Consider the following 24,881-nt stretch of genomic DNA (forward strand, 5'->3'; position numbering starts at 1 on the left):
CATTTAATTGGACTCATACCTTTTCCTGGTGTTTCTCCTGGGGCTTTATGGCCAAAACAGACAGAGCGGGTTACAAGGTATGTAATTTACAAAGCGCGTGCTTGCCCATTACTGAGTTTTTAGCTCTCTTTGAAAAAATCAAATGGACCACAGTCGAACACTAGTTTCTAGTAGAGTGTTCAGTCACAAAGTGCTCAAATACAAGAGAAAGAGAGGTTTTATGTATTAGGACATAACGACAAGTGATCTAGTCCTCGAGGGGTCTTGAAATGAGACATCCTCGTGATACACAGAACATGGTGTATTGTACTGAATGCAAAGTTGAACACTGACGATCCCACGACATTTTTACCGACTTTAGTACATTGATTTTCAAGAGCAAACAGATGTTTGCAGGAGATGCTTGCTTTGCATGTGTTTTTAGATAACCGAAGTATAACAAACGCCAACATTCAGGTTGAAGTAAAAAAAATGACACTTCCTCTACTGACCACCAGGGACTGACAAGTTGATCTCCATGGGGACGTGTGATCATTTCATGACTGTCGTGGCCTTTATTGTAAGCAGACAGGAAATGGGGGCAGAAAAAGGGTGGAGGAAGACTCACGGTAAAGGGTCACAGGCCAGGACTCAAACCTTAAAGGAGCATGAGGCTTCTTTTAAGAAATGAGACTCTCTAGCGCCACCCTTCACCACGACGGCCGTTGGGGGTACTGCAGCCAACAATGAAGCCGGCACGGGAGAACGGGGAGAACGCACATGCAGCGCCATGTGACGTCACATCCGCAGCCCAGCGCGGGAAATTCGGGACCGAATTGCAGCACATTTTGCAGCACACAGCCTGTTCAAGGCAACGGAGAGATACACTAGACGGCTCATTCTTTTTGGTTTGGAACGCTTCATCTGACATTATTACTAGAAAACTTAAAACATTTACGAATTTCTTTCATAAATCCTGCCTCAATCCTGCCTCAAGCTCCTTTAACCAGCTCTGGGAGGACTGCAACTCTTTGGTGTCACTATGAGGTTCCACAACTGCTTTTCTTTAGGGTGTGAGAATACTCCACGGTACGCCGTGTCCATAGAGGCGCCCATGTCCTGTTTCTGCAAGTCACATCTCCGCCACCATGCTTGAGAGTTGGTGTTTGTGATGATGTATTTTGTTTGGCTTTTGGCAAATGTGACACTGCGTTATATTGAAAAACAACTTTTAGTATCATATGTCCTACGTAAACTCTGTGAAGTCATGTGATGCCGTCAGATGCAGCTCTGTTAACCTTATATGTACTGTAGATGCTAACTCAGGCCTTTAAATCTGTGCTTGTTTTGTGGTTGTGTGTGTGTCACAGTTGTTGAAATGTGTACACCTGACAAGGTTGGCAACTGTCTTGTCTTCGACTAAATAATATATAATATATATAACATAAACTGGTGATGTCTTTGCCTCTTGACATTGTGTTAAAACATGTCTGGATGCTCTAGAGTCTAGACCAGCAAACTGTTTAAACATCTGCTTTTCTAGAGGTGTTCACGCATCACTTGCTGCTGATTAATTAAATATATATTGAATTTTTTTTTTTTACTTACTTATTATATTTTTTTCTATTTTTGTTTCTAATTGTTATTTTATTGCTCAGTGATGCTGTTTTTACCAGGTCAAATTCCTGTGTACATTTTACATTTGGCAAAATATTTGATATTATATTTGAAATACTGATTTCTCATTTCTGATTTTCTAAATGCTGTCGTATCCATCCAAGATCAAAGCCTGGTTGGGACTTACATTTTTTTACCGTCCCGATATGTAAAACCTTGAACTCTGTGATCAACCCCTATTTCCCAGTACACCTCGGCACTGACATACGACGGGGTGATGGTGATGGCCGAGGCTTTCAGGAACCTGCGCAGGCAGAAGGTGGACATTTCCAGACGGGGCAACGCTGGTGACTGCCTCGCCAACCCTGCCGCGCCGTGGAACCAGGGCATCGACATGGAGCGCACTCTCAAACAGGTGGGAATCGCCGAGCGCCTCGTGCCGACCTGGATTTGTGATTTCCAGAAGACTAACTCAATGTTCGGTTGTGGTTTATGGTTCTGTGTGGGATTAAACATGACTGTGCCTTAATTATTGTGTTTACATGCATTTCTTTTTCACTAATAAAGAGCTGTGGGGGCTGTGAGCAGATGTTTTGAAGTAGAGACGTCTCAGTTTGAAACATTTTCCACGTCCTTGATGTATTCGCTCTGATCTTCACTGTCGTAGCCTCCACACACTTTTCTGAACAAAACTGTTTAATATTTCAACCTTGCATTATATCTTTATAATCCTGATTAATACAAATATGATGCTCATACATGCCACAGGTTTTCGCTCAGCCCTTCTGTGTGTGTTTCATGTCCACCTCTGCGTGCAGGTCCGGCTGCAAGGACTAACAGGTAATGTCCAGTTTGACCACTATGGCCGCAGGGTCAACTACACTATGGACGTGTTTGAGCTGAAGAATAATGGACCCAGAAGGGTAAAACATCACACAACACCACAATCATTTAGGTTAAATCTATTTGTTTGTCATATCCAAGTTACCAAATGTTACAAGAAACGAGAGTTGGTGACGATGTTGTGAAGGAACCACCAGGCCTAACTCAAGCGCGTTTGGGTCCACGGGTTCTCTGTTAATGTCCATAGAACCTGGTTAAATTATTGCGAACAGATACGCCCATCCGATTTCACTTCTGCTGTCGCAGAAGTGGGACCCCGTTCCGCGGTCTTTGGGTTTTTGGGCAAAGTTAGTCAGTCTGAGAGGTTGCAGGTCAACGTGGAAGCGCCGGCTCATCTAGCCGCTGTCAGGGCAAGGCCTTTCATTGTTTAGCCTGGGTAGTTAAGCCCTGAAAGCACCTTGACTTGCTCTTTGCTTTATAAGGTGCTACATAAATAAATAAAGAGTGGCAGCCTTCCCAGCTGCTTCACTGAGCATCGTCCTCAGACTCTTCCCGGTTGTGTAATTAACAGCACAACAAAACATATTATAAGTTGAGACCTAGCTCATTTAAAGGAGCATGAGGCTCCTTTTAAGAAATGAGACTCTCTAGCGCCACCCTTCACCACGGCGGCCGTTGGGGGTACTGCAGTCAACAGTGAAGCCGGCACGGGAGAACGGGGAGAACGCACATGCAGCGTCATGTGACGTCACATCCGCAGGACAGCGCGGGAAATTTGGGCCCGAATTGCAGCACATTTTGCAGCACACAGCCTGTTCAAGGCAACAGAGAGATACACTAGAGGGTTCATTCTTTTGGGTTTGGAGCGCTTCATCTGACATTATTACTAGAAAACTTAAAACGTATACAGATTTTTTTCATAAATCCTGCCTCAATCCGGCCTCAAGCTCCTTTAATATATTTATTTTACTTATTTTAAATATAAGTTAAGTGTACATGCTGCTAAAATGAAGGCGGGTCCACGACCCCGGCACGCTGCACAACGATGCAACCGCCATTCGCTCTGTATTACCAGCTACCGAACCACAATGTCGGCTTTTTGGCACCAATGTGATGTAACCGCTGGATGAAAAGGGCGTAAGATGGCTAAGACAGTTGGGATTTGTGAGACCTTAGAGGCGCTATGTGAAACCATGTCCTGAAGAGATTTTGTAATCCAGATCTCACCAGTCTGAGGATTAGGTTTTTGAGTCAGACCTGGTCTGACACGGTCTCTATACCACAAGTCGTCAGTGTTTCTGTTCCCCTTGACTTGTTGAATGTGGGACCCTTAATCGGAAGCGTCATAGCATCCTCTCATCCGCTGCTTGTCTGTGTTGCACATCCTTATATGATGAGATATATACGCCAGCTGCTGTCATGTGGAGTTTTTAAGGGTTTCTATGATGTAATATGTAATGTGTCATCTTCTATTATCTAAACAAAGCTGCAGAAATGCTGCATCCTCTGCCAGCATATCTGCCTCTGGTGTAAGAGGATGGATGTCTGTTGATATAATTCCGAGAAAATGGGGGAAAACAGGGAGCGAGAGAGCATCTGGGAGACTGATGGGGAGAGGATGAGATGAAACCGAGAGCAATCAAGGTAGACTGGTGGAAGCGGGAGGAGGAGAGAAGTTCCCATCAATCAAGCGCTGCTTTGGCCTGCCTTCCTCTGGGATAGAAGAGTCGGCTCTGGAAACTGTGTTTGTGTGAGCAGGTGCAGGGTCTCACCCCTTCCCCCAGTATTGTCCATGTCTTTCCGGTAATCCCGGTTCTCCCAGCACGTAGGAGGCTCTTCATCTTCTGCTGTCACCGTCTCGTAGCCGTTAACGGCTGCTGTTAAAACTTGTGTCTGATCCACGATCAATGCATTCACTACAGCACCACAGATATCAGCTATTTTAGTATAAAATAAGACATTGGCCAACTCGTGTCTTTGCTCGCTCCCTTTTGACATTCCCCCTCGTCACAAGATGCTGATATTGTGACCACAATTCAAGCGGCCCGTCAGTTGTGGTCAGTCAGTTTGACCCCGAAGGACTTTTGGATGATGATGCTGACGTCAGCGGACTGCAGAGACGAATGGAGATGTCCCAGTATTGATCTAGAAACTGGCATCCTGTGTGAGACTCCAGGGCAAGACATGAGTCCGTAGCGGCCCGTCTCCTGAGAACACTGTTGGATAAGAATAAAGATCAAGCCTTCTTACACCGGACTGCGGGGATATATGAGTTTACTGAGTCGGGCTACTCAGTAAACTGGAAACAGCGTTGCATAACAAACATTGCTCCAACCAATCCCCGACAGGGGGAGGGTTCGTGGGCGTGCACACGAAGCAGAGGAGAAATATTAACAGATATTGCTTCCCCTGCCTTTAAGGAGTGCTGCGCAATGCTGAAGAAGCACATGGATGCAGGTCTGTGATGTCATTGGACTGAATGCACAAAAACTGGAATCAAGCGTTTAAAAATAACCAGAAAAAAAACCCCAACTGGATCAATTATTGAGGACAGTCCAATTAAAAGTTCTGACCCAGTATCAACATGACGCTCTCTGGAACAAAAACAGCTTCCAAAAAAGTTTGTATGAATGTAAATAGTTGTTTAATAGTGTTTAATAATTTAAACCAAATCTCAAAATCAGAAGAGGAGAAAATATATGAAATATTAAATCTTATATTTGAAGAGCGCTGCGTCTTTTTATATTTTAAACTATTTTAATAAAAACGTTAAGCATTTCAGTCAGGATGACCCACTGAGCTCACCGCTGAGGTTTTGGGGCGCAAAAGAGAAGGATGAAAATTATGACCATGTAGGACAGCAGTTGCTAGGCAACCGAAATATTCCGATATTCACTCGTTTTGCAAACTGCAGTGTGCTCGTCACCAAATATATACATAACAAAACTCTGGCTTTAGATGCATTGATGATAAGAGAAAAAAACAAGGGTGCGCTGGTCCACCTCATAGTAGACGGAGGGAAGAAGGTTCGTGGCCAGAACCAGGTGCACTTTCTCATGTAACTGATGAGCTTGTTTGAACTCTTTTTGCTGTCTGAGGCCACTCTGATGCTCCAAGGACTGGGTTTGCGTTATCACAGTTGCCTAGTAACTGATCCACGGGTCATCATAAGAGTGGGTTCATGGGTGTTGGTGTATGCTGCAAGTTGTTCTGCGACTAGTTATTCAAACGTGGACAAGTTACTCCAAACGAGGTGCTTTGGGGCTTCATCTCACACGTCCACACGGCGCCAGATAGAGCGGTCCTTTGAGGTGCACTGTTCGGTGATGAGACGCACAACAGCGGTGATGGCGCCACCCAGCTTGGTCCATTGAAAGCTATCGCTACTGTAACTCACATCTACATCAAGAAAAAGTCATGCATTGTGCTTTATTGGTGATAAAAAGATTCCTTCAAAGCAAGACTTGTACTTACGTTGAAATACATTCTGGAAGGCTTGAATCGGTGCGACTGGACCTGCTTTCTGGACGAGTGTTTGAACAGGGTCTATGCAGCGTTGACCCCCCCATCCCAGTCCTCGTCCTCATCTTCTGGAGCTTCCAGGACAACACTTAAATTTTCCCTAGCCAGCTGAGAACTCTAATCCCGTCTCGGGTCTGTGTTGAGGTCTTCTCTCCCCAGAGAGGTATCCAAACCAGGTGTCAGGACTGCCTCAACTCTTGGCTCCACTCTCCCCGAGCCCCATCTCGGGGAACCCTGTGAACGAAACCTTTTTAGGTCCATTGGCTTTGTAATCTCCTTTTTTCAGTCACTACCCACAATTCCTGACTATAGATGAGGGGAGGAAGAAAGAGACTCTCTTCACCGCTGCACCGCAGCACTGACCTACCGTCTTCAGGAAACAAGAAAAGGAAGTCCATTTGGGTTGATTCAAGCCTTTGAGAAACACGGTGCTTATATCGTAGTGTCTTGTTTTAGTGCCGCTGTAGACCTTCAGCTCGATTGTTGGACCTCTCGTCTTGGTTCTTTCAGGCGTTTTCACATCTTATCCATTAAGAAGAGGCAAAAGCATCTTGATGAACAAAGAAAAGACATCTGGTTGCCTTTTGTTCAAGCTTTGTAGAATTAGAGCACACACACACACACTTCTGTATTTCTTTTCTATATTTTTCCTTTTTGTTTAAATAAGATGTTATTTGGTTCATTTACATGTGCTATATACATAAATTTGACCTTGACCTTCAAAGGATGATATAAAAAGCTTCATCAGAGGTAGAACCCAAAGCTCAGCAATCACCCAGCTAAACAAAGATGCTGCCTGATTTCAGCACCATGGACAGCAGCAAAATATTTAGGACGGAATTAATGAATAATTTGTCACAATTACACTGAACTGAAAAAGACTAATTCCATTTTCAAAGCTAGAAAATACAGTATTTGAATTTTCTAAGAAAATAAATGGATGAAAATGTTAAAATAAAGTTAAAAAAAAAATATTAATGATTATGTTATATTAGGTCTTACTTTCAACTTAATTAAACTTACATTTGTTGCTTTAAAAATTCCCTTGACTTGACAAATACACACACACACACACACACACACACACACACACACACACACACACACACACACACACACACACTCAAGTGTAGAACCTCATGTTTGGATTTCCCTCCAGATCGGCTACTGGAACGATGCGGACAAACTCGTACTGATCCAGGACTCTCCACTGCTTCCAAACGACACCTCTGGCATGGAAAACCGCACCGTTATTGTTACAACCATCATGGTAAGAGTCCGGCACGTGTTTGCTTTAAGACACACACACACACACACACATGTATACACATGCATGCAGCAGCACTCTTTGCAGTTTAACACACCAGTCGGAAATATTATCTAACGCTTTCGCAAACTGCACTGAAGCACATGAAGGAGCCTCAGGTTTGGTGGCTATGCGTCACTCATCCTTCCTTTAATTTTAAAACTAGAACTTGTGTGACATACTTTGTTATTATAACATCTTCAGTAAAAATAACTAAGATTTTTAAAACTGTGCCTCTAAACTTCAACAAAGACCTCAAGTCAAGCGACTCCACAACCAGCTGCAGTTACTTCTAGTGTTATATCACATATAAGAGTTGATCTTTTTTTTAAAAAAACAACAAAAATCCTGCATACAAGTGCAAAATCAGCATTTCACACACTGAATGGCCTTTTGCATGGCATGTGAATCTCTGGCTGCAGCAGTGACTGTGTGATGGCTGACTTGACTATAACAGCCCGATGTTGAGCGTACATGTTGCAGCAAAGTGGAGGAAGGAAGGAGGAGGTGGGAGAAGGAGAGTCACAGCTCAGCACAATCCTCCCTCTTTGCAGCCCCTGATGAGGAACCCCATTTTAAGAAACTGATCCCCAGTTGGACACAAGCAGGATATGAAAGCCCTTAATGGCAGAGTGATGGACACGGCAGCCTGAGCCAAAATGAGGCCCTAAAGACTCTGGGTGAGAGGAGAGACACAGCAGCCATGTTAATGGACACCCTGTTCAGAAATCTGAGCAAGAAATGGAGCCACTCTGAGCCGTAATGGAGCCCATCGAGAGCAAAATGAAATGCAAATGGAGGGAAAAAGACTTTTTTTTTTGTTTTTTTTAAAGGCTGGTGTCTGGATGGACGGCCACTGAGGCGAAATGAGGTCCCCGTCTCCCCGCAAAGCATCTCCCTCTGCAGCTGTACACCTGTGTGTGTGGTTGTGTGTGTTTGTGTGTGTTGCAGCCGTTCATTGTCAGCGCTGCTGTGTTTGTGTAGTCAATCTCAGCCTCTCATCCAGGATTGAAACTGTAATTTCTGTAAAGATTGATGGACCCTGAACTATAAAGCAACTGAATCCTGTTCTGCTCTAAATCTGTCACTTTCTCAGACTACCTGCTCTCATGTACAGAACATTACACACTCGGAGGGCTTCCTCTAAGCTTTAAAACAGCTTATAAAGACTAATGCTCTCGTAATTATCTGAGCTCATATCCTTCACGATGCCGTGCAGCATGATTTTACAGTTACTGTGATGGATTCACTCTTTGACCAGCAGCTTCGTGGGAGCGGCGCTGGTTTGGTGTTTCAGTGGATCCTATACAGTCATGTCCAAATGCTAGCGCTCCCACTTTTAGTCTAAAGTAATTTGGGCAATACTAAGTACCCCCTTTTTCTGAGTCTCACATTGCTGTGGAGAAGTTTTGGACCATTTCAAACTCAGATCATCGTTCTGTTTCGTGAAGCAGTGTTTAAGACGCATTAGCTGTGAGATAGCCACGCGTTTAATGCTAGAAGCCTCTGGTGCACAGACGGGTTCACGGTCAACTCCGTGACAGCAAGGTGTCCAAGTCCTGTGGTTGAAAACCAACCCCACGTCACCATCACTCCACTGCCGTGCTTGACAGTAGCAGCCGCATGTTTCTCCAAACACAGTGTTGGACGTTAAGGTCAAATAATCTGTCCATGGGACATTGATGAAAAAGTCTTGTGGGTTATTTTCAGATATTTTAGTGGACCTCAGCGGGCAGCACGGTGGGTTAGTGGCGAGGATGGTTGCCTCACAGGTACTCCAGCTTCTTCCCACACTCCAAAACCACGTATGTTAGATTGATTGATGGTTCTAAATTGCCTGTAGGTGTGAGTGTGTATGGTTGTTGGTGTGGACCTGTGATGGACTGGGGACCTGTCCAGGTGGACCCCTGCCTTTCGCCTGTAATTGTCTGGATAGGCTCCAGCAGACCCCTGTGACCCTGGACAGGAGAGTCTTTCTCCTGTCTTGGCAACTCTTCTACACAAACTTTACTTGTTGGGTGTTTTTTTCTTTTTCTTTTGCCTGTATTTCACTGTCTGACTTTGCTGTAAACTTGCTGGTTAGTCCACTCTTGGCCAAAATTGGTAATGGTATGAACGGTATTGAATGCTTTGAATAGTCTTTGCCAACGTGGGGTTACTTAGTATTGCCCACATGGTTTTTCCTCTGTTTGGATTTGTTTTTGTTGACTAAACATTGGTGGAAAAGAATATATCTTGTCATCAGGTTAATGTTGTATTTGTCATCATAAGACCCAATTATGGTGATTTTTTTTTTTACTTTTACACACAAAAAAAAAAGAAATGTTTTCCTCCCTGAGTCGTTGACTTAAGTTCCAGTTTGAAGGGTTGGGAGATAACAGACCTGTGTGAGGTCTCTGGCTACACGTGCAACTAAAGTGCCAACAGACACGACAAGGACAAAGACTGATTGACGTTTTATTGACAACACGTTTAACTCCTCCACTCCCCGAACTCCAGAGGAAGATGCAGCCTTTGTTGAAGGAGCAATGAGGAAAGTTTCACACCCATACAAAGACTTGCAAATTCATGCAAAAATCACCTGTAAATATTTGTTCTGCTTATTAAAATACAAAATGTCGGTCACGTTTACCAAGTTACATTTTTTTAGACTAACTTTTCAGTTTCTTTTTGTTTTTGATTTTTTTTAAATATATTTTTATTGATTTATTTCCCCGATTTTTTTTAACACCCAGGGCTCTACCTAAGTGACAGTCCTGGCCATTGCCATCCTCTGCTAACCCTCTCTGTCAAGTCTCCTTCATACTTGAGGAGTGAACCGACCGCTTCTTTTCACCAGACAGGGTGGGGTTTCTCTGGCCGGACGTAGCGCGTGAAAGAATCATGTTTTTCCGGCCAGATCCTCCCCACCCCATCTGGCGCCCCGGCTGGTCAGAGGGGGCAGCGTATAGCCCAGGACTGTTGCATGTTTTTGTGAGGGTAGCTCACATTGGCTACCCAAGGGAACACGGGATGAACATCTTGAAAACCTGGATGACAGAGTCTAACGCAGATGTGATACAGATCGCTGATCAAATGTTGCTATGGTAATGACTTCTAACACAAGGATGGACGGACGGATTCAGTTAGAATGAATGTAGGATAATTAGTTAGCATCTTATTCTAGCATAGGCTAAGTTACGCTTGAATGCTGGTTGCTGACTGTGTTAGCTTTGTCCAGAGTTGTCTTGGCAGCCAGGTCATTGTGCTACCATGCTCCTCCTTCGTCTTCCTTGGCTCCACCAGAGACTGGCTACAGACGTGGCTTTGCCATCAGGGTGATTGATGTGCTGCAGAGGCCACTCTGGCTCCATCTCCCACGAGGCCACAGCCTGAAGACTCGGCACCTCTGCCAGACCCACACAGGAGCGGGCCCAACAGCTGCCAACCTCACGTCTCATTGCCCGATGCAATTGTGCTGGTTCGGCTTTGTCTTCCATCCTCCTGAGCCGTTCTGTCCTTTATCCCCAACACTGCTGGATGAAAATGCAGCAACCCCCGCTGGAGGACACCGGACGACCGGCCCGAGATCGCCAGCATCCTCGTGGTTCCTGATGAAACGGCTCAGCTGTGGGCACGGTGCCCCCAGCAACGAGAGCCCACCCCGATTTGTTTGTTTTCACTTCATTGGTTTTATGTTTTTTTTACACTTTAAATGCATTATTTTGCCTGATTGCTGCAACTCCCTGGCCAGAAGTAGTCATAGATATCACGGTACTGAGCATGCTGGAAGCACCGCAGTGATCTAAGACCCTCGTCAAGCCCGAATGACGCTGCACTGCAGCTGCCGTTCGAGGGCTCTTAATGTGAGAGGAAAGTTTTCTGTGCATGCTTTGAATGTGCTCCCTTTTTCTGCGTCATAGGTTCAGTGAACTAAAAATGGGATGTTTGCCTCAAGTGGCCGCCGATGAACCTGAAATGAGTCAGTCGTGAGTGTGTGCTGGCTCCATACAGCGTTGTGTTGTTGTCCAGGTTGTTGTACGATGAAACATCCATCTCATGCTCATTACTGCTCCAAATCAAACAGGACACAGAGCAGACTGTTTGTTTTGCATAATGCACAAACACTCGTACACAAAACCAAACATGCAGATTTGATGCCGAGCAAACAATCCCGGTGTGGGTATGCTCGCGAGAGAACGTATGGGTCGAGTGGCGCGTTTGTGTTTTTAATGGCACGTTTCATTACTCTCATTAGGTGAAGCGGTGAAGCTGCAAGTATCGAGCGGCCCGTCCACCGCGCTTGCCGTCGCTCTGAAGACCTCTGCAGCGTTGCTATGTTGTCGCGCCAGAAAAGTGGCTGCATTCTTTATCTGTGGCACTGACTCCCTCGGGCCGCTGGTGCCGTCAGACCCTTCATATCACAAACCCAGTCGATTAGGACTGCTCCCCTCTGATGTTCATTTAAAAGTTTGGCCAAAATTACTTAAATTAAGTCATTAGAACTTCGTTTTTCTTTTACCCTTTAAAGCCTGACATATGAAATAACACCAAAACCTCAAATTGTGTTAATCACATACTGTATATGGGAATCAAAAACACTTCAAATTTTGTATTAAAACAATTTCTAAATAATTATTTTCCTCATCGTTATGAAGACATTAGGTATATTTACGTATTTCTTTAGCTTTTTTATTTTTTATAATGTTTTGGCTTTTATGATTTTTTTTTTCTCCTTTTTTGATTAAGAAGAAACTTCAAAGGTCTCAGAAATACATTTACCAAATATAATATCTCTGAGATTACAGGGTTAAACCGATGGGAGTTGAGTGCAGCTGAGAACCGTTATTGGGAGGAAAACATGTTAATATTTGAGTTGTAATGATGCTTTTAGACAGACAGGAACCTTCATGTGGAGATCGGTGCCATTAGTATTGTTGTCTGATAAGTTTAATCAGACTCTGCGGCCATCTCACTGCAGGGTAGCAGCTAATTACCCATTTTCTAACAGAGCAGCCAAACAACTCACATGAAGATGGTCAACAATTGGCCTTTTTCTGTCGAGGAACATTGAGCCTGTGCATCTGTGCTCTGCTCTTGTCTCAGATGTTGTTATTTCTCACAAATGCCGCGCTGTTTTTCTGTTGCAAGCAGTTTTGTTGTAGATCAGACGTAACCCTGAAAGTAATTAAACCAATTCCTGTCATGAGAAGCTGAATTGACCTGAATATACAAGGAACCTCGTGGACCAACTAAATAGTATGATGGTGTCTTGTCCTAGTAAAGACATTTATTCTTTTTTTGTCTGGAGACAAGGTTTTTGTTTTCTCATACTTCCATAAGTTACTGAAATGTTGAAGAGTCTAAGTGCCAGCGCAGTCAATATAAATGAAATGAACGAGGTGTGGGCCTGCGATGGACCGGCGGCCCGTTCAGCCTGAGAAAGTTGGGATGGGTTTCAGCCAAATCTGCATCGGAGTAAGCAGATCTAGGAATTAGATGGATGGATGTTTGAACAAGGCCTGACTGATGGGATGTGTTTGCACCTTGTCAAATAATGGGACTGTGTGCAAGGATGTTGGAAGTGTGCTTGGCTTCTCTGTGAGAAATGCAGCCTGTTTGTGGCCCGTTCATCACAGATTCAGGACTTGCCCCAAACACCGTTAAAAAGTCCTTGATTGTGAGGCAATTTTAGTTTGCAGGCTCGGACAACTCCGCGTTAATGGTACGCAGATCAAGGCCATGAAGATTAAAGACTTCATATTATTATTTTGATCAAACATTTGATTCGTTTTACCCTCTGGGGTTGTTGGGTTGTGCAGCTTAAATCTTCTATTTTCTGAGTGCTCTGGTGAGCACCCTGTTTGCCCTCCTTCTCCCCTGCTCCCCGCTCACTTCGCATTTTTGCTTACCTTCCTAAACCGTTGAACTGACACGTTACTGCCACACCGACGGACACAAGCTGAGGATGTTAAGGCATGACTGAATCTAAAGTGGGGGAGGGAGTGACCCTATCAAGCCAAAGATTTGTGGGCTGGGGTGATTTGCATTTACAGATGCAGAATTAATGCTTGGGTAAGCATAAAGTTGTTTTGGAAAAAAAGAAATCCCACCTCTGCAGGCTCCTCCACTGTTGCTTGGCTAAAGGAGTTGGGAGCCAGCTGTGATGACGCTGCAGCGGTACCACAATACTGCTGTATTTAGCTTCTCGAAGGGTGGCGCTCAATAGGACTTCAGCTGTCTTCATTTTAACTCCAGCATGACTTTTTTAAAGATGTTTCAACAGCAATATCAGAAATGAGGATAGGTAGACATTTTGATCAGAATGAATGTAAAGTGAATGATTTGAGTGGCCGCTATTCAACTGAGTGCAACTGGGGTAAAATCCAGGGGTTAGAACTGGATCTCTGGGTCGCCGCAACATTTATGGTGAAGTCACTCACATTTATAGCTAGCTGGCGGGTATATTTTATGTTCCTATTGGCTTGCCATACCTGTTGATTAGCAGCTGGTGCCCGGTGGGTCAGAACTGGATCCTTTATGAGAATACCAGAAGTCAATGTCGCGATTAATCACTGATTCCCCTCGAAGAGGAAGGCAGTGCAGGTGTTCCTGGATTTGAAAATGTTTTTCAAACATTTTTCACAATAATCTGCTCCTGAAAACATTTAATGACTAAAATAACCCATGGAGTTGCTGAATCCGTCTGTAGGTCAATAAATGTTATATTTCTTTTAGGAGTTTCTTCTGGCGAATTAAAGACCGTGTCTCTCGTAAAGCAGCGCTTCAAAATACTCTCATAACTTCACAACGACCGGTTATTTCAATCTCCGTCAAGATCGTCCAGTGTGTCATGGAAAATGATCCAGTTTCACTTAAAAGAACATGTGTGTATATATATATATATATATATATATATATATATATATATATATATATATATATATAATATATGAATTGGATGTGAAATCCAGTTCTGAAAAAAACAGACTGTAAATGCGTTAATTTCTGCTGTGTGTGTATATGTATGATATTTCATTACCACAAATAATTTACCATTTCTGAGTGCATGTGCCCAAATTTAGTGACTTGCAGAGTAATCAAATGGTTTTATTTAAAATAATAGTGTAGACTATAAGACAACATGTATTTTTGGGTTCTGCAGGAACTTTTTGTTCTAAAATAGGTTGAAAAACACTCTGACAGACAAGGAAATAGTTATACGGCGCTCATATCCCATTCATGGAGGTTTGGATTGTAATTATGATAAACAACACTCATAAAGGATACACCAGATGCTAAGCAACACTGTTTGAAAGCTAAATAATCTTTATTTGTGTATTCTTTGTATGTGTAATGATGAATCATAATTCAGGAAACATTTACTTCTGCTGTGTTTTTATTTAATTTAGTACGTTATGGCAAGATTATGTTGCACAGTAACATTCAGTCTCGCCGCAGGCTACGTGGAGCATCTTTGCTCCGCTCCCTGTGTGGAGTCTCGGTTTACCTCGCTCTGGCCCCGGGCGACGGTGTCATACAAACCCATCTCCAGAGCAGAATCTGCTCCCGTTCGCAAAAAAAGCTATATGCCGCCTTCATAAATATGAGCATGAAAACCCTGACAGACGCTTAGATGTCGGCCTGAGGACCAGTAAGTCCAGTGCTGGTCCCGGCATTGAGACGTGCAGCCTCCTATCGATTAACTCAGGTGTGTTCAGGCTGAGCTTTTGGTGATGTCATCGACTCTGACTTACCTCCTGTTTAATATCTGCATCCCTTTCTGCTTAGTCATGCGTTCCTAGTTCCACTCACGAAGCATGATAGTCCTGCATCTCTTTCGCTCTACATCACAAAGTCATCCCCCATCGCCTCAGCCATTGAGGTCAGCAGTCGCAGCTCTGTCCCTTTTCCGGTCATATTCTGCAGAGACTCCCAGCTGTGTTTAAATTCTGTTGCTCTTACTCTTGTTTTGTTTAATCTCTTTGGTGGTTAAAGTTGGTGTAATTAGCTCCATAGCTGGTGCTGAAGTGTGAACTGTGATCTTTTAGGTGCTGCAGCTGCCAGAAATTAAGACAGGATGCAAGGTTATTTCCGTTTAGCGCCACTTCTTCCCCTCCTTCTGCATAAAGTTCTCTTCATTACATAAATAAAATACCCTTCACATGACTTTGAAACTGTTTACAGGAAGTGGCCTAAGTCTGACACCTAGTAGATGCCGTAATGGTGCAGGTAATAAAACCAAGGTCTATTTTGGGACATGAAGTTATTGTGTGTCTCTAAAGTGGCGCAGAATTGCGTGATGTGTACTGTTTTTGCGCGCCCTTGAGGGTCAGGTACCAGACCACGGATCGTTCCAGGGAACACAGAGCCGGTCCCAGCGGTCTGGTACTAAATCGATAGCACAACAAGCCATATTATCTTTACGATAACAATGATTATGCTCCATTAGATCTTAATTCACAGCTCAGAAGTCAAGTTCACCCAAAATGCCACGCTCTAAGTAGCTAAAGTGATGACAGCGAGCCGTAAACAGCGTAATTCACAATGTTGCCACCACTTAAAAAGTCATGTTCCTAATTATACATCAATTTATGACTTTATCTAGTTTCTCCTAATGAAAACGGATGAAAGTACTTAGTAGTTAAAGTGATGATGGCCTACAGTTTGATACGATAGACTAAAATAAAAAAGAAGCCCCTTATTCCATTTTATGGATTGATTTAATTCTGCCTGAAGTGGTACAAAAGAGTTTGCCCTACGTACAGGTGTCACAGATGTGAAATCCAGTTCTGCAGAAAAACAGACTGTAAATACGTTAATTTCTGCTGTAAAGTTGGACGTTTTACCATCGAAGTCAGTGGTGCTTGGCTCACTGTCGTAGCGAGCCCCCGCTGGTCCATTCAGGTACTGCACGTGTTTCTGTGCTTCTTGGGTGTTGGATGATGACGTTGACGTTGACGCCACATTGATGCTCTTACTGGGGACACGGCCGGTCACTCATCAATTAATACTCTGCAGAACGCCTTCGTCATTGCTTTCCACCTAAAAACACCTAAAAGAGTGGTATCACAGCAACGTGTGTGAAAAATACAAGTACAATACACTTCATGCATACTTAGATTTATACATTAAAATCTGAATTTTAGTAAATAGTAATTAAAAATATATATCTTATGAGTTCTAAGTAAAAATATGAGATTAAATCTGTTGATCTGAGTTTGTAGTGATCTTTATCTTTTCCCAGAGGACAAGAGATCAGCTGATCATCAGTAGAAATTACTTGCGAGCAAATAAAAATGGTGGTTGGAGACGTCATCCAGGTTTTGAAAGGACATACGCGGTGACTTTTACTGCCAGGGAGCTTTTCGACCACCCCGGACACGCGGCAGCAGTCCAACGCCTGTATGACGCCTCTGGAAGAGGAGCAGGTTGCTCACTGATCACACGGTTGGCGGTTTGATCCTCGGTTCCTCGCGTCCGCACGGTGACGTGTCCTAGAGTTGGACGCTGAACTCTCAAATTGCTCCCAGTTGTCAGACGAGCACTTTGAATGGTAACTGAGTGGGCTTGTGAACGGGCCACGAGGGGAAAATTTTGACATGGCTCTGATTTAAATGAAACGGTAATAGAGCCGGTTCACATTACAGGACGCTGATCAAGTGCACCTGACCGCCGTTAAGCTGCAACTTAATTTTCAAATCATCTCCATCTGGTCAGATATTCTCTGAGGTCTTGGTGCATTTTTTAACATGACTGCTGGACTTTATTCCAACAGAATCTTATGTTTTATACAATTATACTGACAAATGAACAACATCCTCGGTGCTGAAGAAAATTCCCTCACGAGCTCGAATTAAAGGGATGCTGCAGACTTTTCTGACTGACAAGGCTGCTTCAAATACCTTTCTAGGGCCTTCGGCAGAAGATTGCAATGAATGTTCAAAGCTTTGTTTTTGAAACACATGCGCCAAGCTCTACGAATGATGTGTGAAAGGGCAAAGATGGGGTTGGACCTGAATACTCAGATATCTGGATAGATAATTTTGGTATCCATCCAGCCACTTGCAACATTTGCCACTGTCGCTAACAGTCGTGACTGCTACCTGCAGTAATATATTTGATCATTTCAGCTGTTAAACAAACATCTCAGCTGCGTAGCCCGCTTCAGATCGACTGATGACTTGATTCCGTCAGGGTGGCGTCCGGTTTTACAGGTTGTGTTCAACCAGGAAGTCAGAATGATTGCAGTTCCTCAAATGGCCACTGGGGATCGGATGCAAAAGTGAGTCAATCTACATTGATCTACATGATGAAATACCCATCTCTGCAGCAGAAATAACCATATGTGCTGCCTGGTAGAAACAGTGCTGGTCTCCATAGCTAGATTTTACACCCATAACAACTGTACAATGGTAAATTTCCATGTGCCACATCAGGTCAAATTAAAATTAAGCCACAAATTTATGCATAACTAGGAGCATGGTCTTTTGTTTTTGACGACCACCACAGTCAGTGGCTAGCTGTTATCATTTTAGCTTCTTAGCGCCTAGCGCTGGCTTGACCTGATTCTGACATGTGAATAAAGATGTAACGTTGGAGTCACACAGCAGCGTTGTGGCTACTCACGACGAAGGGAGTTCCCGGCATCTCTGGCTCCCGGCGTGGGATCATCTATGATTTCCATATCCGATCTGCCAACCCTCGTTTTAAGGACCTTCTGTTCATCAGACAGGGCAGAGAGGTGAATTTTATGGTTGAAGATGGCAATGATGAGTTTTCCCTCTATTGTCTTTTGACCCACCTGTGTAGGATTCATATCAGTAACGGATGATGTCACCCCATTCAAAGTCTATGGAGACTGATGCAGACGACGGTTGCAGACGACGCAGCGCTGCGGTGTGAATCCAGTGTAACAGTGCAAAGTTGACTGTATTTTAATTATAATATGTTTTGTTGTGCTCTTAACTGTGCTAACAGAACACTGTGAGTTGTTTTGGGTTGAGCTCGAAGAGTTTCAGGGCAAAGCTAGAGCTAATCATAGGATGCTAGCCGGACTTCTTCTAGCTACCTCTTGTAGCAGCTGGGTCCTTAAATTTTGCAGCCTTCATCTTGACTCAGTACAGGACACTTGCAAGTTGACTGACCTTGACCTCTAGCCATCGGGATCTGAAGAAGAGACGCATAAAGAAAGGAATGCACTTGCGTTTTTTTGTTATTTTTTTTACATAAACATGCAGTTGCAGCAATTGAAATTGAAAGAAAACCCCCGCCGGACCTCTACATTGGCGTAATACACCAACACAGCATGAACCAACTCTTTGGTCCATCTATCCTTTTTCCTGTAATCTCCAACTTCATCAAATATACTCCTAGCAAAATGTTTCTGGTCCAAGACTTCAAAAATTGTGTTTGCATGTTATGTTCAAGTGAGAGAGCTGAATGTACTTCAGAAATCCCGATCAGCAGGAACCCCCTGCCAGGAGGTTTCTGTTGGACAACCTGAGTACCTCTGCTACCCCATAAAGGCTCCAGAAGGCCACTTTTGCAGGGCCCTTCCTAGTACTAGTAAAAGCTACCTGGACCATATCCACTCAACAAATGTGTATCCAGTCATCTGAGTACTCAGGTCCAGCCTTACGCAACAACACCCCCCCTCCCCAAAAGAGTCTGCGTATCTTGCAGCCACCTCAGATTTTTTAAAGTAAAATTAAAGACTAGTTTTAGAAGTGATTCACTTCTGATGAAACTCCTGGGATCCATGTGTTCTGCTTGTTTCATCCTGCTGTAAGATTTAATCCAGGCATACAAATGCAAATACCTGGGGTAACTCTGCACTATTTTGGTAATATAAGCAGCTTTTAAACGCTAAACCATCTTGAATGCATTTGCCTTACAATAACTGGGATGCTTAAAAGACTTTCGCTTCCCATGATCAACACCTCCATCTGTCACTGGGGCCCATATGTGTTGCATTTCCTGCCTCATTAAACAGTTTTTTTCAAATTGGTATATTAAATTCAGCAGAGTTCCACCAAATTTGCTGCATCCATCTTTCCTTGATTTGTTAGCAGCACCACTGAAATAGCAGTCAACAGGCAAAGGGAAACAGTTTTCTGCAACGTCATTTAGATTAAAGCAAAATGGTGACCGGGAACCTTCCTACCATTAGCGCATTACAATAGCTTCAGCTATGCTACATCTTTTTCTCTGGAAGACATTGACTTCTTCTGGATTTGACTTTGATTTCCAGTCAGCAACAGATGCAGATGAACCTGCCTCTGGATGCCTTCAGGTAGGATACGACTAATCTGAGAACTAAAGGATGTAACAGCAGTCATCTTGGTTGCTTTGAATAATTTGGGCAATCCTTTATGAGTCATCACTTGAACTCTGCCCCCAATCCACTGTGAATGGATTGGTTCATTCTGGGCTGGTGGACCTTGCTGGTAATGGAAAGGGTACCAGATCTTTTCACTTAGTGAATAGTAATGGCTGCCCAGGCAGCACAGATGGTTAAAACAAGTCATCTGATGTTTGGAAATTTTATATGAAATATCTAAATGTGGTGCCAATAAGCTACAGCTTGTCTTGTCTGTTTGTCTATGAGCCATTATCCTCACATCTGTGTGTCTGTCTGACTGTTTGGTTCACTGGTTATGGTCTTCTACATAGGAGGGTCCCTATGTGATGCTAAAGAAGAACTGGGAGATGTACGAGGGGAACGACCAGTATGAGGGTTACTGCGTGGACCTGGCCTCGGAGATCGCTAAACACATCGGAATCAAGTACAAGATCTCCATCGTCCCCGATGGAAAGTACGGAGCCAGGGACCCAGAGACAAAGATCTGGAATGGCATGGTCGGGGAGCTGGTGTACGGGGTAAGAACACTAGTTAGTTTAGTTTTTTTTACCAAAATTGTTGTTTCCAAATGACTTTCTAATTTTTTCTTGGCTTGGTGACCATGTGGAAGTCCGTCTGTAACTCTTCAGGCTATTCAGTATTTGTGAAACCACCAAAAACAACCTCCTGGTGCCGACATCAACCCGATTAGTTACCACAGATTGGTGTTTTTACTTTTTGTGAGCATTACTGTCATGGAAGAAGAAGATCTTTGCCCCGGAGAAGATGGACAGAAATTTCTTTAGCTTTTGGACAAATTATTGCAACTTTCGCTACGGCTATTATTTGTTTAGGGTAAAGTGTAGGCGGTCACAAGAAAAGTTTATCTCAGTAAACAGCTGGTGTTAGCAATGTTAGCTCGGCCGCATTTGCATTGAGCTAACAATCCATAAAGAGCTGTACTTCTTCAAATTGAACAGGAGAGGGCGTGTTATACGTTTCATACGGCTCGACCTAGAGCAAGTGGAAGCAAATACTTCTACTCAGGGACATGCAGAGACCTTATGAGGGCCAGGTGCTGAAATTTAAAAAAGGGACACATGGAATACGACTAACACTTTCCGACAATAACTTTGTTACATTTGTTACTTGTTACTTTACAATACACTGTTGTGTTCTATATTGTAATACCTGCTCTGAACTTCTTAAACCTTGCCCACAACAAATACCCTCTATTAATGACAAACTACAACTAATACTGAAACTAATGGAAAAATACAAAACTAACTAGTAATGACAGAAAAACATTACAGGTCTGAATCAACATAAATAACTGGCACATGAGCTTCCTGCTGTGCTCTTTGCTCCAGCTGGTGATGGATCCACGGCCTCCCTCTCTCTCCACCTCCTCTCATACGAGGCATGTGTGCACAATTAAATATTCTGATAAGTAAAGTAAAAATCTGATGCACATAAAACATGCGCCCATGCGCGTGCATGCACACGCACGCACACACCTACATGCAGCCAAGTGGGGGATTGCAACTTAATTTAAATTACTTTCAAATAAAATCACATGATCTCTAAAACGGTGGGCAAAAAGACCTAGACGAGCAGCTGCATTTCTATCCCTCTCTCTGTCAGCGAGCGGCTAATGGTTGCTAATTACTGACACCAATATACAGCACATGTTGCGCAGTTGCAAAGCATTGCTGTTGTTGTAGTAAGGCACTTGACTAAGTGAAATTCATGAAGTGCCTTACAACAATAACACACACACAAGTAATGTGCATGAGGTGGGGGGGTGGGGAAACAGCCCAGTTATCTAAGTTACAATGCCTGCAATAATGTAAAGAAGTGTACGATTACGTATGAATATAATTTTTGTAATTATGTATATATGATTTATCGCTGGGGGGGGGTTGGTAAAAAAGCTCAATAAAAAACTTGATCACAAAAAATAATTTTATTTAGCTGAATTATTATTAATTGTTAGATAATATTGGTGAATGAATGGCACGATAGGTCCACACTTGAAAATGGAAATCTTTTTTTTTTTTTAAAGGCCTTTGACAGAAGGGCAGTTTGGGCATCTGAGCAAAAGGGGCGGGTGCACCCTACGCCCCCCCCCCCCTCTTCGTGTGCCTGCTTCTACTCGTCCCGTAAGGACTTCTTCTCACGACTCTCCCCAAAGAGTAAACACCAGTTCCTCCAACCTGTTCCTCTTTGAGGTTTTTTTTTTGTTTTTTTTTAGGGCGTATTTCTACCATGATTAATGTACAGAGAAATGAGTCATCTATAAACAACTGTACTTCCCTGCATTGAACATCAGGGGGCACGTTTCACACTTTCATCCAGAAGGTCTTCATTTTATTTCTTCACCTTCATCTAAAACAATGAAACATCAGAAGAAATTCTGAAGCCATTTTTTTAAGGTGAACAGCTTGTGCCCTGCTGCCCCAGGACAAAAAGTGAAAAATAAAAGCTTTGGAGTAAATATGTAGGTGAGGTAGAGAACAAACAACGTCAAAGCTCTGCAGCGTTGATGCAGCGTTGATGGGAATCTTCGAGGACATGAAAACACTCAGCACTTTGCCGTCTAAGACTTTCCCAAAGAAGATGGTTCATTTCTCGTTTCAGCTCCTCCTGAAGGGACTTGTGCTCACACAACAGCCCCGCCTCATTTTAACCCACCAAGTGTTTTAGCACCCAGTACATGCCTGCGGCTGTCATCTTATTGCATTTTGCTGAGGATGTAAAAACCTAAATCTCTTTCATTTTCTCTCCCGCTGTCCTCTTTTCTTCATTTCTTAAGTGTCAGATAGCCGTAATGAAACTTTAAATTCTCACAGATAGTAAACCCTTTGTTTCCAAGCCTGACAGACAAGGACACAAGTGTCACTAAAGTACTGACTATAATCTGGTTTGTGGATTTTCAGGGTACTAGTGTACACGTTTCCACGGCTGCAGACCAAAGAGGTACCCCTTTTTTTTTCCTTCCCGTGCTCTACAGATTTGACAAATCATTTAATCCCCTCAGTTTCATCTAAGCCTTTTATCTTTAGAGAGGGTATTTGTCTTTTCATGACCCACCTGCCATAATTCACTCTGAAATATATTCAGTTTCAGACATAAACTCTTAAATCTTGAGATTCATCATGTGTAAGCCACTTTTTGCCAACTGCAACTTGAGGTAATCATTTTTCAGAAAAAGCTACGAGTCTCATTTCATTGTAGCGTCTGAGGTTTTGGCAGCGCTGACTCGGTTCACTGAGGGTTTTCGGTCTTAGTTTCCCAACACTTGTGTCAGGTTGAAGTCTGGACTTTGTTTGGACCACTGGTGAGTTTGTGAAGACCCAACTGTCCCACGATACGACTGAAACCAGATTCGGACAGCTTTGCCTCCAGGTTGCTTTGGTACACAGAGGTTGTCGTGGTTGACTCGGTGACTCCAAGGTGTCCAGGTCCTTTGGTTGTAAAACAACCCCAAATCTGCACCACTCCATCTCCGTGCTTGGACGTGGGTGTGAGGTGTTTTGCCTAAATGTGTTGACAAGCACATCTGAGTTCACATGGACATGATTGCTTGAGGTTCATGACATCATCAATGTTTAAAGGATGAAGGAAAGCAGCTACCTGTTTATGCTGTCATGTATGTTTGCATCTGTGATTAAACATGTTTAATTTGGGTTTAGATGATCATTAAACTCCTATTTATCTGAATCCCCACAGAAAGCGGAAATCGCTGTGGCCCCATTGACAATCACTTTGGTCCGGGAGGAGGTGATCGACTTTTCCAAACCCTTCATGTCGTTGGGTATCTCCATCATGATTAAGAAGCCTCAGAAGTCGAAGCCCGGAGTGTTCTCCTTCCTGGACCCATTGGCCTACGAGATCTGGATGTGCATCGTGTTCGCCTACATTGGCGTGAGCGTGGTGCTCTTCCTGGTCAGCCGCTTCAGCCCGTACGAATGGCACACCGAGGAGCCCGAGGAGGGCACCGACGGTCCGCCGAGCGACCAGCCCCCCAACGAGTTTGGCATCTTTAACTCGCTCTGGTTCTCCCTGGGAGCCTTCATGCAGCAGGGCTGCGACATCTCCCCCAGGTAAGAGGCACGTCCATCAAGCGTTTCACCTCCCTCCTCGGGGTGCTGCGTGACCTGTCGGCCGGTTTTCATCCCAATGCGCCACCGTGTCAGACGGGATGGCGTGGGCGTTCATACAGATGACCTTCTGCTCGGTCTGTGTGAGCGTCGCGTATCCAACTCCCTCAGCTGTCGGTCCAATTAAGGCCTTCATCGTTATTTCAGACGTGTTCCAGTGATGCAAATGAAAACCGAGGGAGTGTTGACATACTGCCGCAACAAGAAACAAAAATACCATGATAAGTCCTGAAGGTTTTAATCACATTACATTGTTGACATTAAATTATCAATTTCAGTTTGTGCTAGTGTATAAATCACGATTTCCATCAGATGGTTCACTGTTGTGTGACTTCTTTTCTTACAAAAGAATAAATAGTTTACAGGCTCGTGGCCTAACTTGTGCATTAATCATTTATGCTTCAAACTGAAATTAAGTTATTTGCCTTTAAAGGAATAGTTCAAACATTCTGGGAAATATTTGGGTGAGACGAGACCTTTATTTCTCTTTAAGTGGCATTTCTGTGGCCAAATCACTGTTGGCTCAAGATAAAGACAGTGAGAAATGGTTAGTTGGACTCCGGCTATAAACTCCAGCGATGAAAATCATTTGTCTTTGGTATATAGAATTCATTTAAGGAAAATTGCACGCAGTACTTACACCTGTTTGTTGGCTGTCAACAAAAACGTACAGCTTGTAATGTTTTCAGCACCTGACTCTGGTGTTTAAAGCTTTAAACACCTCTGAGGGCTTGACAGCTGCGCAGCGAGGCTCTGCAGCGGGACTTTGAAGTCCTGAGGCTGATGTTTCGCAGATATTGATGATAACGAAACTGCAAACGTTTGTCACCAAACTAACTATTGCGCGGTCGCAGGCAAAAGTAAAGCCTAACGCACACAGTCACAATAAACTAGATCTTTTATTTCATGTTTGTAGTTTCCTCAGAGGCTGACAGATCAAAAGTTTAAATGGACAGCATTACACGGCACCTGCAGGGCTGCTTGTTTTAAAATGAAGCTCTGGGTCTTCACCAGTTAACAAACAAAAGACCATTTGCAGCTAAACTTCAGAAGAGAGGCCACGAGCGAGTCGAGGGGATGCAATTAGCTCTGAGATGTGTGTAACGAGAGCAACACAGAGAGGAGGGAA

The 24,881-nt window shown here is 43.6% G+C and overlaps 1 protein-coding gene across 1 annotated transcript in view; it reads left to right on the forward strand.

Moving 5' to 3' along the window:
- gria4b (glutamate receptor, ionotropic, AMPA 4b) overlaps nucleotides 1-24,881 on the forward strand; it is a 156,207-nt gene that overhangs the window by 103,569 nt on the left and 27,757 nt on the right. Inside the window, exons 7-11 of the mRNA XM_061740334.1 lie at nucleotides 1,844-2,011; nucleotides 2,415-2,519; nucleotides 7,121-7,231; nucleotides 19,922-20,128; nucleotides 23,322-23,695. Of these exons, the coding sequence (XP_061596318.1) occupies nucleotides 1,844-2,011; nucleotides 2,415-2,519; nucleotides 7,121-7,231; nucleotides 19,922-20,128; nucleotides 23,322-23,695 (965 nt within the window). The remainder of the gene's footprint in view (nucleotides 1-1,843; nucleotides 2,012-2,414; nucleotides 2,520-7,120; nucleotides 7,232-19,921; nucleotides 20,129-23,321; nucleotides 23,696-24,881) is intronic.

The sequence above is a fragment of the Cololabis saira genome, chromosome 14 (genome assembly GCF_033807715.1).
Source record: "Cololabis saira isolate AMF1-May2022 chromosome 14, fColSai1.1, whole genome shotgun sequence".
In the NCBI taxonomy this organism is placed as follows: domain Eukaryota; kingdom Metazoa; phylum Chordata; class Actinopteri; order Beloniformes; family Belonidae; genus Cololabis; species Cololabis saira.